The 17,127-nt window shown below is 35.9% G+C and overlaps 1 protein-coding gene across 1 annotated transcript in view; it reads right to left on the minus strand.

Moving 5' to 3' along the window:
• LOC107662795 (AP-3 complex subunit beta-1-like) overlaps positions 1-17,127 on the minus strand; it is a 52,592-nt gene that overhangs the window by 22,668 nt on the left and 12,797 nt on the right. Inside the window, exons 7-21 of the mRNA XM_016452908.1 lie at positions 14,584-14,766; positions 14,078-14,224; positions 12,421-12,518; positions 12,268-12,322; positions 10,174-10,245; positions 9,971-10,033; positions 9,658-9,790; positions 8,451-8,560; positions 8,166-8,342; positions 7,902-8,088; positions 4,530-4,660; positions 4,235-4,370; positions 4,009-4,147; positions 1,387-1,582; positions 1,238-1,277 (exon numbers count right to left, since the gene is read on the minus strand). Coding sequence (XP_016308394.1) covers positions 1,238-1,277; positions 1,387-1,582; positions 4,009-4,147; positions 4,235-4,370; positions 4,530-4,660; positions 7,902-8,088; positions 8,166-8,342; positions 8,451-8,560; positions 9,658-9,790; positions 9,971-10,033; positions 10,174-10,245; positions 12,268-12,322; positions 12,421-12,518; positions 14,078-14,224; positions 14,584-14,766 — 1,867 coding nt within the window. The remainder of the gene's footprint in view (positions 1-1,237; positions 1,278-1,386; positions 1,583-4,008; positions 4,148-4,234; positions 4,371-4,529; positions 4,661-7,901; positions 8,089-8,165; positions 8,343-8,450; positions 8,561-9,657; positions 9,791-9,970; positions 10,034-10,173; positions 10,246-12,267; positions 12,323-12,420; positions 12,519-14,077; positions 14,225-14,583; positions 14,767-17,127) is intronic.

Raw genomic sequence — 17,127 nt, forward strand, 5'->3', positions numbered from 1 at the left:
ATTTAAAAATGTAACCAAAATTTAACCCAACAGTTGGGTTAGTCCATATTTGACCCAACATTGGGTTGAAACCACCCAGCATTTTTTAGAGTGTACACAGCTTTGTCTAAACGTTGAGGCATCATCATATGTATCCTTTACAGATAAGCAAGCAACATTCTATTGTATTTATATGATTACACATACACTCACACAGCAGATTACATATTTACTGTATCAAATCACAACCCAGTCTTAAAGGGATCATATGATGCGATTTCAATTTTTTCCTTTCTCTTTGGAGTGTTACAAGCTCTTGGTGCATAAAGAAGATCTGTAAAGTTGCAAAGACTAAAGTCTCAAAAATGATCTTTAAAAAAGCATCATATGACTCCTTTAAAGACAAACAATTTTTTGTGTGTATTTTTTCTCAGAGGGATTTTACAAAAAGTAATTGTTTAAGAGTTACAAGGCATGAAGCAAACCAACCAGCCAGAAGGCAAATCAAACAATGACAAACATGATCTGAAGCAGCAAATTATATGAAAATCGGAAAATCGTCAGCTACAAAACTGTACTTAATATACTTAATGAACTACAATCCCATGCTGCATTGCTAATGCCAATAAAATCTAAAAAGATGGGGATTTAAACTACTGATTTAAAGTTGTTGCATATTTAACATATCTAAACAATGTGTTATAAATGTATTGCTATATATACAGTGGGTACGGAAAGTATTCAGACCCCCTTCAATTTTTCACTCTTTGTTATATTGCAGCCATTTGCTAAACACCACTATTTAATAATTTTAAGAGTGTAGGGAGACTGGCTCTGTTATATAATTCGTAGTGCTTCATGGAGGTTGGAGGGCAGTAGAAAGTTATTTTGGTGGAGCTCATGGGTAATGAAGTTTTTCCACAAGGAATTATGTGGTTTAACATGATTATTTTAAAAATAAGTTGAAATAGTGCAGGCTGATGGCTTCAACAGAAGCATATACCACAGATTAACAAGCTCGTAGCTCAAAGTAGGTCGGTCTTTAAAGTTATATAAGTTATCGTTCAAAATCAATTCCCCTATGGAGAAAATGAATGGGATTTTCACTTTAGAAACCACTATGTAGACCACAGACTGGGTTACCACTGTAGACCACTGGGGTTTGGAAAACAGCCATTATATCACAAAATAATCAAACCAAAACTATAACAAAAAGAAGAAAACTGAGAAATTAAAAGAAACACGGAAAGCAACTCACAGTCATCCAGATCAAGCAGAGACACTTCCTTTTTCTCAACCTGCTGAAAAGAAACATAGATGCCAGATGTTACACATGCAGATTAATATACAGCACAAGTTCATACTCACAACTCAGCATGTGTGCTTGGACTCTCTTGTTCTTCTCACCTTTGTGACTGGTGTAGACTGCACAGGTTTAGACTTTGTGTTTTTCTTCTGGCCTGTTCCCGAGTCTGAATCTGAATCGAATTCCGATCCAGATTCTGATCCGGATTCAGATGAACTCTCAGACAAGAAACTCTCAGAGGCTGATTCACTTTCGGATCTGGATTCACCCTTTACAGCGTTCCCATTCTTCTGCTTCCTATTCGAGTTAAACACACACAGAAACAGAAACAACTGAACTATTTGAGTTCACCAGACAAATTAATAACTGCAAAACATCCAGTAAACACACTTCACTTCTAAATTTCATCTATTACCTACATTTTAAGAGTTTCTTATGCACTAAACACTTCAATTAATGATGTAAAAACATGTTTAACTATTTATTCCCGGGTCATTTTTGACAACCTAAAAAAAAACTGTTCAACAATTAGCCATTACTAAAGAACATTTCAATATTCAAGCATAAAACAGGACGTCGTTTTATACAGAGAGAGAGCACAAGAGAGAAGGTTGGCTAAATTAGCAGAGGGAATAATGTATGTTTAATAAGGTTGTGACGGTGAGGAAATTTTCCCACCGGTTAATCGACGAGTGACAACTCCGGTAATACCGGTATCACCGTGGGGGCGGGGGCGTTTCCTCTTTTTCTCGCTTTCCTTCGCTTTTAAATAGCTTACAAAAGACTGAACTAGGCTAAATGATTTTTGTTACTATAAAAAAATCAAACGACGGTGGGCGGCGGTGCCGCGGTAGGCAAATGACGTAACCGGTGTTGCGGCTTAACACAAGTATAACCAAAAACACCGTCTTTTGCAGCAAGCCTAATGTTTAATTGTAAAATGTTTAGATGGATTAATTTGGCCTTTGGATTTCATTTGCTCAGAACAAGTGACACACACACACACATACACACACACACACACACACACACACACAGACCATCTAACTGAAGTGTGCACAGTTCAACGGCAGCATTAAAGCAGGTTGTGTGTGTGTATTAATGAGAGCATTTCACGGTAGTTGAGGATGGAGGCGAGAGCCTTAAATTATGCACAATAATGACAGAACAGCAAACAAAACAGGCAAAGAGTGTATAGTGTGTGTGTGTGTGTTAGCGGTTTAATTACCGCCTCTAATAAAGGCAGCAGGGTCAACTACAGGAACGTTACATCACAACAATTAACAGTGCAAACTCTGTGTGGACAGGATAGAAAAAGTCATCATGTTTGTGCGTTTTATGCCTTGCAAATGTAAACATTTGGGTTTATGTAATGAACTAAACATATTCTGCTGATTTTAAACTTGTTACTTATGTTAGCAAAATTGCAAAAGTGACTTTTGATAGTTTCGGAAGCATCAGTAAAAATGGGTTCAAAATCAAAAACTGATTAAATGATTTGCATTGGATACCATTGCTTTTTAAAACAAAATGTGCATGTATGAACTTACTGAGTTGCATTACAGCTACTCAATTCACAGATATTTATGTATTTTGAAACTTAAGCGAACTAAAAATGCAATGAAATGCAAATGTTTATTTTGGCACACAGAAATGCATTGCTAATAATTGCATAGTTGTGGTGGGGCCAGTGAAAACGTTAAACTACTGAAAAAACATCCTTATTGTTGAGGCCTGGCATGTGTGTGAGCGAGAGAAAGAGAGAGTGTGTGAATGTATGTGTGCGTATGAACAGATGGAGGGGGAGATTATTGGTGCCACATTTTATTAGTCACGTTTTATGCTGCAGCATACACAATCACACAAACACACAGACTGAACACACACATTATTTACCTCCTGCACATATATAAAACCCAATTTGTACATTGTGCATCCACTTGTGCACACACTTGAGCAAAACACACCCAATATATGCGGTTAAAATGACCAAAGTCAATCTTGCATACCATCTGTCTATACATTTATGCACATAAACACTTCAAAATAGGCAATAGCATGAGGTGCAAGTATAAAGCGCTGGAATTCAGTGCACTTACTTTGTCGGTAGCATTCAGTGGGTGTTTAGTAAACATGCATGACTTTTAATGAAGGTTTATGCATAAGTGATGCATCTATTTAATTGAAAAAATGCTGTGTCTGGCAAGATTTTTTGAATGTTTTTGAAATAAGTCTCTAATGCTCAGCAAGGCTGCATATATTAGATTTTTTAAAAATACAGAAAAAAACCCCAGTAATATTGTGAAATATAATAACAATTTTAAATATGTGGTTTCTATTTGAAAATGTGATGCAAAGCTGAATTTTCAGCATCATTACTCTGGTCTCCAATGCCACATGATCCTTCAGAAATCATTTTAATATGCTGATTTGCTGCTTATTTATTTGAAACGGAAATCTTTTTTAACATTTTATGTTTTACTGAAAATTTTTATCAATATAACGCATCCTTGCTAAATAAAATGAATTTCTTTCAAAACAATTTAAAATCCTACTGACCCCAAACCTTTTTTGAGTAGTGTACATTTGCTATACATCTTAAATTAAATTTAAAAACCACCAGGAATTTGTTTAGAAAGAATAAATGTGATTGGCTCAGAAACAGAGCAAGGTCATGACTGGTTAATTTAAATGAGGTCTTTTACACTGAGTGAGACCAGTACCTGTCTTTGCTGTCCGGCTTCTGCTGTTGTAGTTTTTTGTTTTTTAGAGTTTTCTTCTTCTTTTCTGAGTCTGATTCACTGGAGCTGCTCTTATTCGAATCATCGCTGTTCTCCTCACTCTCAGATTCGCTTTCTGATTCTACATGTACACAAAAACAGATTAAGACAAACCTCAAATTTGCTAAAACATCCTTTTACACTAAACAAGCCAAAGCTCATGTTTTACCTTCACTGCTGCTGCTACTGCTGTCCTCACTGCTGCTTCCCTCTTCCTCTTCCTCCTCCTCAGAATCAGAGTAGAACTTCTCAGCTGATTTGCCAGGTTTGGATTTACCAAGCAATGGTGCTCCGGCCTCTTTCACCTGCCCCAGTCACAAATGAACAGGAAATGAGGTCATAATAATTAGAGACTCGGTAACATCACTGCACTGTGAATGAACTGTATGCTAAGGCCCTTTTATTACACAAGACATTTTAACATTATGTGAAGATTATCTTTTAAAAATAAAAGGGAGTCTTACCAGTTCTACTACCTCCACAATTCTCACTGATTGGTCAGGAGCGACAGCCGGCCAATCAGAAAGCTCCAGGTATCCATTGGATTGGGAATTAAGCGTATGAGAGAGTGTGCCAAGCTGAAACCGGTCTCGATCTGAAAAGAAAAAAAAATGACAAAAGAGGAAAACCAAGAGATAGATCAGTAACTATATGTTGATACCATCAAATATTATGCAGTGGCCAAAAACATTTAACATTTTAATATCAAAGCAAAACCCGCTAATTTGGCCATCCACTAACACAAACATCAATTCAATGGTAAAACTTTTCAGTGAAGGTTATTCAAAAATTAAAGTACAAGTACAAATAAATTAATAAATAAAATAGAAAATAATGTATAAATACAAAAGAAAAAAATAAAACATTAAAATTTCCTGAAATGCCATTTGATTTTGCTTTCTAAACACTGGTATTATGAGATCAACCACAAATTATAATATTTTATTAACAGAAAAATTAAGTGTCAACTTAAAATATTTAGCAAATATTTCCAGATAATATGAAACACAACTTTAATATATTTAAAAAATGTTCACTTTAAATAGATTATTAATATAACAATATTAATTATAATATTTCATACTAATTATGGATGTAATCATGCATATAATTATAATTGTTATATCGTAGATTAGATTATATACTGTATATATTAGATTAGATTCAATGTTATTGTCATTGTGTGTGTGTATATAATATCACAATAAAGTTGAATCTACTGTAATCTACTCCAATATGATCTAATAAATATTCAGCTGCCTTTATAGTTTCATCATAAATGTGGCATAAAAGTGTTCGAAAACAAACTTTACTGTGTTGAACAAGCAGACAGTCAAAGACTAATAAACTCAGATCTTCTAGTTTATTAACTCTGGGTATTACTGTATTTCTTAGTCATAATAAACAAAAAAGCAATAAGTGTCCGCACAGGCCTTCAGGAGATCTGCTGGGTAATTGACATTAAACTGGCAGAAATGCCACGGCATTCAGATCTGCCCGTGTGCCCTTCTCACAATACGCCGGGTACGTCCCTTAATAACCAAGGTATATGAACTCATAATAACTGCGGCTCTGCAGAATATAAACATGAGCGAAAAACGCCACCGCACGCAGCGCATCCAAACCACCACTAATAAAAATGACAGCAGCAGTTAAATGTCTCGCAAATGTTATAGGCTAAATTTATACCGCATTAATGAAATAAAGACTAATGGCTGTATGTTTCAGTATTCTAATTCATTTTAATCTATAGTAACCATGGGGACAATCATGAAATAATTGTATTAAAGCAAATTAGAGCCAGAAACAGCAGCACAGATTTGAAATCAGTAGATTATCAATTCGGACTATTGATGATTCGTCTTCATCGCACAGATCATATGTCACAACCTGCGTCTTCACGTGACTTAAAAACACACACAAAGACGTGCCGCTTTGAGTTTCATCACAGTGAAGCATAATCAGCCCTTACGAACTTTATTACCTCCTATTAAGAGCGGGACACGCTTTACCAAGCACCGAGAACGATACTCAGCACAACAAAAATTACCCCCAGCGACAGCCGGCATCAATCACACAGAGCGCATCCTTCGCGCTAAACCCAAATCCATCCATCCGTCCATCCGTGTATCTACAGGAGCAAATGAGTAACACCCTTTTCCTGCTTGTGAGCGTAATTACTCCTGTTTGATTGCAGGTGAAGTGCGTGAACGTACAGGAGGTAGTAGTAAATCGACGTGTGGGTGTGTACGGGGCAGACGGGACGCCCAGATTCGACTGTCTGTTATCAAATTATGCCAAATCCAACAATACAATTCCGTGCAGGAGGAACAGAAGGCGTAGCCTACAAATCCACACGCCTAATCCGGGAAAAAAAAAAAAAAGCCCAGTTCAGAGACGGGAAAAAATAACTGTGTGCCATTTGATAGAATCGGTTGCAGAGTATTTCTGCGTGCTGTATTGATGTTTACGGGTTAGCACTGCTGTCATGGCCTGCGGGGATGAAGTCTCATGGCAGTGTTGTGTGTTTCAGTTCTGAAGCCCTGCTGGAATGGAATGATGTGATGAAATAAGAGAGAAGTGGGAGAAATCGATGTCAGCAGAACTCTTGAGTTCATATAGAGGTGGTCGTGTCATTTAGAATCAGAGCGTGACGGGAAACTGACAGCTTTGGATTTTTTTTTAACTGCTCCAGCTGTTTTATCGTGCAACAAAGCTTTAAAGGTGAGCAATATAGGCTAGAGGTTACAGATCTGTGTTGGTAACTGAAAGGTTGTAGGTTCGAATCTTGCACAGAATGCTTTCAGGCATCCCTTGGCTTATGACCACTGAATTTCCATCACTTGTGAAATTATGTTTATTCATATTATATCATATGTGACCCTGGACCACAAAACCAGTCATAAGGGTCTATGTGCACTACAGAATTATATTTATGACTTTTCTAGACATGAAACACTACATTTTCTTTTGCAGTTTCATTCATTTAAAAAAAATAATTTTTACAGAGTTTGCAAATACAAAAAGTAATTTGTAGCTGATAAAATGTTTTACTACTTAACTTGCAATAAAAATAAAAAAAATTATGCAAAAACTGAAACAAACTTTTATGGCTTTCCCAGGCCTGAAAAACTAAATTATTTATTTTATTTATTTTTAAATAAATATAATATATTTTATAAAAATATATACAATATAAATATATAATATTTGTAATTATTTTTAAAAATCATTTTACAGAGACTTCAACAACAAAATGTAATTTCTCGATGATAAAATATTTGACTATTTTTTTACTACTTAACTCCACATTTTGTTCACTACAGAAATTTAAATGACTCTCTTTAACACTATTCCAGGCCTGAAATCTACATTATTTGCAGTTTCTACAGTACTTAGCTACACAAAAAAAAGTATATTCACTATAGAAATGTACACAACACTGTATGACTTTCCCAATTCTGAAAATCTACATTATTTGCAGTTACATTTATTTTTAAAAGGCATTTTACAGCGACTGTCATTTTTAGCTGATAAAATTTTACTACAATTTTTTACTACCTAACAACAAATATTTTGAAATATTTAATTTATCTAAATACTATAGAAATTTAAATTATTTTTTAATACTTTTCCAGGCCTGAAAACCTGCATACTTTTCGGTTTTATTCATTTTTAAAATAATTGTTACAAAGACTGTAATAGCAAAAAGCAATTTCTGATAAACTGATAAAATATTTTACTAAAAATCTTAATACAGTACTCAACTACAAAAAAAGTATATATATTCACTAAAGAAATACAAATGACTCGATGTGACTTTGCAAGGTTGTTACCTTTGAAGGCAGACTGCAGGACAGGAGCCGGTTTGGGTGCCATCAGGATGCGGCGAGCGTATCTGCTCAGGGCTCCGCTCTTCTCGTTTGGGACAATCAGCTGACGAATGAACCGCGTTCGGTCTCTGATGTCATAGTTCTGATCGTACTTGCCCAAGTTCAAAATGTATTGAGTCAGCAGTTTAGTCTGTATGAGATAAAGAAAGTAAGATAAAACATAGCCAAAACACCCACCCACCCACCCAAAGTGTGATTTGATTTGACCTGTTTGGAATTGCTCAGGTAGAGTTTGGCAGCAAGGTTGACCGTCTGGAGTTTGACAATGTCCTCCTCACTGATGAAGGTCTTGGCCATCTTTCGCAGGACGTCGGGGGCGTTTTTAGGCACGTGTTCACAGTATTCACCCATCAGCCACAGGATGCTGGCCCTCGCCATCGGGACCTAAAGAGGAAATGGACACGAAATACACAAAGTGTTACATTTATATGAATCAGACTGTAGTTGCACACTATAACACTACAGTTGTGTGATATTGCACTCGTGTCTAACAGTGATGCTGTCGAAGAGTTTGGCCATGTGTTTGATGATGTCACTGTGCTGTGATGGCTGAGTCTGCAGAAGTTTCTTGATGACTACGACGCTTTCTGCAACAACAGTCTCTACAAAGAGAAGAAATGCATGAATAGACACTCAGAAAAAAGGAACAAAAGTTGTCACTGGGGCGGTACCTTTTCAATGCGACAGTCTCTATGAAGAGAAGAAACACATGAATACACTGATAAGCCAATATACTATGTTTTGAGGAGTAACTAAGCAGCAACTTAACTACAATTTTGAGGTGAGGAATTAATACACACACTCCTACATAAAAATGTCCTCTCTTATATGCACAGTAGCTTTAGGGAGTTATTTCAAGTCAGATAAATCAGATAAATCAAGTCCTTGTGATCCATTCTGTAGGTAAATGCTGCAGTTTACCATATTTTACACTTATAAACATTTAAGAAACTATATTTTAAAAGTGTTTTCTACTTTTACCAGTTGTACACTGTATGCAATTTGTATGTTAAATATTATTTATATTCAACTATATATTTATATTTAGATTTATTTATGATTTAATGCCATATGAGCAGCAATGGCTACATTCATAGCAAAATCAACAAATCAATCAATTATTAATTACAATATAATTTCGAAACATCGTTTACAATAATTTAACAATTTTGTCTTTAAAAAAAATAACATGCAAAAATATACACATACCTAAAATAATAATAAAAATAGTAATAATAACAATTATTTCGAATATTTCAATGTAATGTATGGCAAAAAAATTCTACAATTATTCAAGGAGAAATCCTTTTAATTGTCCATTAATATAGTTTCTGAATAAAAATGGATTTTCTATTAGAATGATTTAAATTCAAGAAATTCTTCCATAAATCACAAATCGTTTTCTCTTTTCCCCTTTCAATATGAATGTTATATTTTGACATTTTAAAATTTTACACATATACATATAATTTTATATATATTTTTTTAAATATTGAGACTATGACATGCATTTGTCAGAAAGAATATTCACGTTTTCATCTCTGGAGATAATGGCTCTGTCTTTATCCTCAATTTTGTCTTTACACTACAAAACATTGAACTTCATAATATTGCCATCTGGAGGCAACCAGAAGCATTGCTGCTAACTAAGCAATAACTTCAAAAGCAAAAGGCTCCAGTGAGGTTAGTGTGTGATTACCGTCTCTGTTGGACAGCAGCAGAACCAGGCCATTGAGGCAGGTGTCGGTCACTTCAGAGATGTTAGTGGCACAACGGCCGATGGCCTGGATGGTGGCTGCCGCAAACGCCTTATCCTGACTCTTCACGTACGTCTGGAACACACATATAGCTGCTTAAAACTGCTATTCCTCATCTGCGTTTCTAAATCTTACGAGCTGTCAACCGACAGGATTTTTAGGCATCATAAAAGTATTCAAACCTCTGCATTTATCTCAGACTTCATCTCAACAGTTTTTTCCCCTTCAGAATCAATGTAATTTATTAAAATTTACCTGGAGTTCTCTCAGTATGGTGGAGATGTTTGCTTCATTAGCCAGGTTAGTCAAAATCTCCAGCTAAAGGATTTCAACAAAAGCGAAAAACATCAGAGAAAACACAAAACATCAGCAGCAGATGACGACCGTTTCAAGGCTACTGTACACACAGCACTTCAACACAAACACAAAGACTGAATGAAGGTAAGTCTATGTTTTACCTTGAGTGTTTTGATGTGCGTGGCATCTGTAGACCTCACATAGAAGCTCTTCATGAAGGGCTCAAACATTCCCTAAAAACAGCACAGCCATTACCTCAGGGCTACCTCAGATAGTAGTGTGTACTTTAGATTCTTGTTTTTAACCTTAGTGATTACCTAAAGACTTTACCTCAGATTTGAGTGTTTGCCATTTTCCCCTTTACCACACTTTTTACCTGCATACCTCAGTTTTAACAGAAAATGTCTCAGTTTACTTCAAAATTTAGATCCACTCTACATTCAGACTATTGCCCTTACTATTCACCTCAGATTATACTTAATTTACATCAAATTTGTATCTCTGATTTTCAGTCAGTGTTTCCCTCAACCAATACCCCAGATTTTACCTCAGCTTTTTCTCAGACATTACTTCAGTACATTTCAGGACTAATTTGGCTCTACCTCAAATTTTAATTGAGCATTTGCCTCAGAAGATAAAATGTGTGATAAATTCAATGTATGTTAGATACTACCCTTAGTACATAATTGAAGCCAAACTCAGTGTTTACACCATATCTTACCCTGCAATTTACTTCATATTTTACCTCATGATTTCCCTCAAAATTGAGGCCTCAGATCTTACCGTAAGATTTACTTAGGGGGCAGTCGTGGCATAATGGTTAACACAACTGAGGTGAGACCCTTGAGCAAAGCACCGAACCCCCAACTGTGTGTGTGTTTGTGTTCACTACTCGCTACTGTGTGTGTGCACTTGGATGGGTGAAATGCAGAGCACAAATTCTGAGTACGAGACACCATACTTGGCCACACATCTATTCCTTTTCCCTTTTCATATTTTACCTCATGATTTCCCACAGAAATGAGGCCTACCCTTTGATTTTACCTCAGTGTTTACGCCAAATCTTACCTTATGATTAACTTCATATTTTACCTCATGTCCTACCTATGATTTTACCTCAGATCTTATCTTGCAATTTGCTCCATATTTTACCTCATGATTTCTCTCAGAATTGAAGACTACCTCTGATTTAAACTTGCATCTTACCTAGAGATTTATTTCATGATTTCTCACAGAATTGATCCCTACCTCTGATTTTACCTCAGCATTTACCAAATGGACTAATACATTTAGGCCTAACTGATTCTAAATCATTAAAGGGTTAGTGCACCCAAAAATGAAAATTCTGTCATTAATTACTCACCCTCGTGTTGTTCCAAACCCGTAAGACCTTCGTTCATCTTCGGAACACAATTTAAGATATTTTTGATGAAATCTGAGGGCTCTCTGACCCTCCCATAGACAGCAAGGTAACTACCACATTCAAGGTCCAGAAAAGTACGAAGATGATCGACAAAGTAGTCTGTGTGGCATCAGTGGTTCAACTGTAACTACGAACTCTGTAACTCTGAAGCTACGAGAATACTTTTTCTTTGGGGAAGTCATGGCCTAATGGTTAGAGAGTCGGACTCGTAACCCAAAGGTTGCGGGTTCGAGTCTCGTACCGGCAGGGATTGTAGGTGGGGGGAGTGAATGTAAAGCGCTCTCTCCCACCTTCAATACCACGACTGAGGTGCCCTTGAGCAAGGCACCGAACCCCCAACTGCTCCCCGGGCGCCGCAGCAAAAATGGCTGCCCACTGCTCCGGGTGTGTGTTCACGGTGTGTGTGTGTTCACTGCTGTGTGTGTGCACTTTGGATGGGATAAATGCAGAGCACTAATTCCGAGTATGGGTCACCATACTTGGCCACATGTCACGTCACTTTAAAAGTATTCTCGTAGCTTCGTAACTTACGTAACTTGAACCACTGATGTCACACGGACTACTTTGTCGATCATCTTGGTACTTTTCTGGACCTTGAACGTGGTAGTTACCTTGCTGTCTATGGGAGGGTCAGAGAGCCCTCAGATTTCATCAGAAATATCTTAAATTGTGTTCCGAAGATGAACGAAGGTCTTACAGGTTTCGAACAACACTAGGGAGAAATTAATGACAGAATTTTCATTTTTGGGTGAACCAACCCTTTAACATTGTTCATAATATATTCGGGTTTCATGAGAAAAGCAGGATAAAAGTTTCAGTGAGTCTGTAGTACCTTCCTCTGAATGGACATGGTGGCGATGTTCTGCAACACAATGTACTGAACTTCCCTAAAAGAGCAGAGAGTGAAACCAAAAACAGGAATTAGATTGACATATTTGATCTTGATATCATCTCCATCTCATTTCTCTCATAGTGTGCATGTTACCTGTGGCTCCTCAAGAGCCTCACCAGAGACTTGGTGATGATGCTAAGTTCATGTTTAGGAGCCAAATGCCAGTAGAGCTGAGATACTGCCATCACAACCTGACAAAGAGAGATGATTAATGTTACAAATGAAGAGCTATGCCTTTAAATGTTAAATGGCTACTTAAAAGGATACCAAGAAACTAAAACACAATATTATCATGCCTTTTCCATGGTATGTTTTTATACAGGGAGAGAAAGGTGAGAAAAAGACGAGTGGACATAAAAAGTAGCTCATGAAAGAAAGACAGATTAATGGAAGACGTGGTGGAGAGTCCCAGAGACATGTGAAGTGAGAGAAAGAGGAAGAGGAGGGTTTGAGCGAGGTTGAAAAATAGATAGATGGTGATAGATTAGGAAGCCTTCAATGTATGTAATGATTTTGTCTTCCCCAAATTACTTTGACCCCAATATACGAACAGGACAGCAGACTTCAACACATCAACTGCTAAAGCAGCAGAGAGAGAGAGCTGATAAAGACAGAGTGCAGACTGAGTGTAGAACAAAGCAGGACAAGTTTTAATCAAAACATATCACACACACACACACTACAAAAAACACACATACACACAGACCTTGAGCTTCCAGGTTGATGGAGCACTCGAGTCACTCTGTGTGTGTGATGTAGGAGGGAATAACGTTTTCTGAGCACATTTCTAAGGCTGAGTGTGTGTAACATGATGGAGTTGTGTCTGATACAGCCTTGGTCTCACGCTAATATTCTGATGTACAAACACACTCGCACTCAAACACAAAACACACACACACTCAGGTGCATCCTGAAGGCCTTCGCTATTGCTCAGAGTTGAACAAGAACGAGCATAAGAGAGGGAGAACGAGAAAACTGGAGAGTGCAGATGTGTGTATAAATGAGAGTATGTGAGTGTCTTAAAAGGAATATTACAGATTAAATATGAAATAATAAAGAAGAAAGGATGTAACTACCGGCTGTGAATGGCGCAAACCTTATCTACAGGAATGAAATCAGCAATGATTGGCTTAAACCTTAAACCTTAAAGTCTTAAAACCTTATCTATCTTTTGAGAAGCAAAAAAGGAGAAATAATGGGCCTAAATAATAAAACAACTGCTTATATAGAATTATCAATTGCACTATATAATGTGTAGAATTTATACATTTATTATTATTATTATTATCAACTAATATTGAAGTGATATGAAACATAATAATTATGATTAATATTGTTGTATAAATATTCAAAATGGCAAAATGTTTATGATTATATATGCTGCTTTAATAATATTTGCTATACTAGTATTTATTATATAAATGTTTAAACTATACTAAATGCAATGACTAATATATTTGTATAATTAACAATAATAATAATAACAATGTAAAACATTTTAAATAATAATTTAAATAATAAATAATAAATTGTAATTATTAATAAATAATAAACATTATATATTACAATATTAAGTTTACATAAATACTGAAATAATAATAATAATAATAATACAAAATTAATATAATTGTATCAATATTTAATATGGCAGAAGTTACTTAATATAATAGTATAATTACTGTTTTTATCATGACAGATTTGGTCCAAGAATATTTCTTTAAACTGTGTGTGTGTCTGTGTGTGTACTCACTGCAGTGTTTCTGCTCTGTAACAGTGGTTTAGTGTTTCTGAGCAGGAGTCTGTGGTCTGGATCCATGATGTACGGTTTGGACTGGTCCACTCTCCTCCCCTCTGAATCATAAAACGTTTTCTCACTGTTCTCGTCAAACACAGCGTCCTACAATCATACACACAATTAATGAACAAAAACATCTAAAAAAAAAAAATCCAGAGGTCATTAAACCAACTCTAAAAATGATTCAAAGGAACACCAGCAACTTTCTCTCCTGAGACCATCACTACAGTCTACATAAAATCAGTCAGAGTTACAATATAAAGTCCTTTCAATCCCTCCTTCCTACCTGAAACCCTCAAAGCTAGCATTGAAAAAGAAAACAAAATCAAAATCAGATGAGTCAATTTCAAGCAGCAATTTTGTGCTCAAATGAAACCGCTAAATTTGATCTCTGAGCTTTAAAAATATGTCAAATAATAATGAAATACTACTTGTGCTTAAACAAACAGACAGTAGCTGACCTCTCTCCACGGGCTGACAAACTGTGTCCTGGCGTATCGGGTCAGCATGTGTATGATGACCACCTGACCCCACTCCTCCACGTCCACCAGCAGGTTACACAGCTTGCGATAGTTCTTATGGATCAGGTCGATCCGGTCCGGACAGACCTCCTCAAACGCCATCACCACGCTGCCAGCAACCAGCTACAAAAAACACACGATAAACAGCATGGTTTACAACTTAGCCACCTGTTAGAAGACTTTCATAAACAGTAGTCAACATCTGAAGTGGATCAAAACAGTTCAAAGTTGTCCCAAGACAAGAACACATTTTGGTTTTAGGTTTTAGGACAACTCTGATGAAAGGTTTTGATCCACTTCAAATGTTGACTACACTGTAAAAAAAATTCCGTAAACATCAGCTTGAAGTGTTTTTTCACTACTTGGTACAATAGTAAAGCAAAGTTTAGAATTCTTGATTTTGATTGGTTGTCACACATTCCAGGGGTGTCAATCAAATAACTCTGAACCAATATTATATATATATATATATATATATATATATATACAGTGGGTACGGAAAGTATTCAGATATACACACACACACACACACACACACACACACACATATATATATATAATTATATTGATATTATGATTTATAAAAACAAATGATAAATGAAAATATAATAATAATAAATATGGTCATTTGCAATAATTGCCTCTGGGCTACTGGATTATTCTCGACTAATTACATTAAAAAATGTTATGTAATTTTGAATTATTTTTCAATAATTCAATAGTTCTGGTGTCAAAACAATAAATTACAAATTGCACAGGATCAGATATTTTGAATTTCTACAAATTATAATAATTTATGAGACATGAAACATTCAAGAAACGTTCAAGGAACAATTAACAACTAACCACATCTACATCCACCAAAAAACCCAAACTACCCATAAACATTTGTGCACCTGAACGACAAATCAACAGACCAGTGATTCAAACAATCCATTAGAAATCATTAGGGAAATATTATATTTAAATTACATTGATAAACACAGCATATAAACAAACACAAAAATTAAAAACTAAAGAAAAGCGAAAACAAGAAAGCAAGAACTGAGTGGTTAGTTAGTGCATATATTACATGTATGTGTGTGTGTGTGTGTGTGTATATATATTTAACATTAGTTTTATGCTTTATGCTTTTGTCACATTAGTTTTATGCTCATGTGGAAAGTGTTGGTTTGAATATTGGGTAGTATTGTATTGTAATACCACCTAACTGCACTTCGCTATAAATGTATATTACATTTGCACACATGAAAAGAAGAAGAAAAAGCATCTGTACACATTTACTCTTACACAGTGTCTGAAGTTATAAAACTGTGCAGACACACACACACACACACACACACACACACACACCAAAGCTTCTGTGCAATTATCACTCACCCGCTTCTCCTGCAGCAACTCTAAAGTTGTGCTGGAGGTTTATAATTGCAAATTAAGCTGATTAGGTTATATATGCGTCGTAATTACAAACCTCAGTGTGGTCTCAGAACAAACAGATGCTTGGAAGATAACAACCTGTTCTGCTTCCCACCAAGCTAATATAACCCACCACTCTTACTCTAGACTAATGAACTACAGTATATGAGAGACAGTGTGTGAAAACAACACAAACACAGATAGTTTGAGCAGGTCAGGTGCTTCATTCATCATCATGTGACTTCAGTTCCAGCTCGGAGGAACGAAATGACATGTAACTGATCACTTAAACCTTTACAGAAAGGGTAAAGGTTTACAAATAAAAGGTTTTAAAATGATCCTTTTGCTACATCGGCCAGTGGCAGGTGAATTGAGAAAATTAGCAGCCATAAATATTACGCAACAGCCATGAATTAACTCTTTCCCCACCAAACACGAAATTTTCTGGGTTTCTGTGTTTTCACGGTTATAAATTCGGGGGTGCTATTACACATCTCCTGAACGAGTCTAGAATGCCCCGATCAAAAACACAAGTGAGGAAGATGCAGAAATGAGCGATCTCATATGCAAGCATATATCAAATAATGCAATCATCGACAATAAACAGCATATAAATGAAAACTGGCTAATGTTACCGAGTGAAATGTCGATCCAGGAAGTGGTAAAGGACTGTAGGAGTGCTGATGGAAGCCATCTACTGCATCTTTGCTTTGATAATATTACTGAATATGAGCCAGATGTAGTATTTGATAAAAAATGTGAATTTTCTCAGCTTTTTGCACAAAATGTTGCTTTTTTGTGATACTTGCCTACATTCAAGTGTTGATAAAAAAAAGAATGCTTGAAGCTAGAATAAAACTTTTTTTAACTGTTTAAAAGTAGAGGCTTTGTTCTTTATTTTGATGCATTGCATGTTCAGATATTCATACAATGTAATATTCTGGGGGCCATGAAATTTTAGTGAAAATCATCAAAATGCTGGCGGTGGCTGGCAACTTTTTTCAAAAATGCTGAAAGAGTTAATATTTTGCAACATTTAGGCTATTATTTACAACACCAAAGGTGAGT

This window comes from Sinocyclocheilus anshuiensis, unplaced genomic scaffold (genome assembly GCF_001515605.1).
Source record: "Sinocyclocheilus anshuiensis isolate Anshui unplaced genomic scaffold, SAMN03320099.WGS_v1.1 scaffold457, whole genome shotgun sequence".
Lineage (NCBI taxonomy): Eukaryota > Metazoa > Chordata > Actinopteri > Cypriniformes > Cyprinidae > Sinocyclocheilus > Sinocyclocheilus anshuiensis.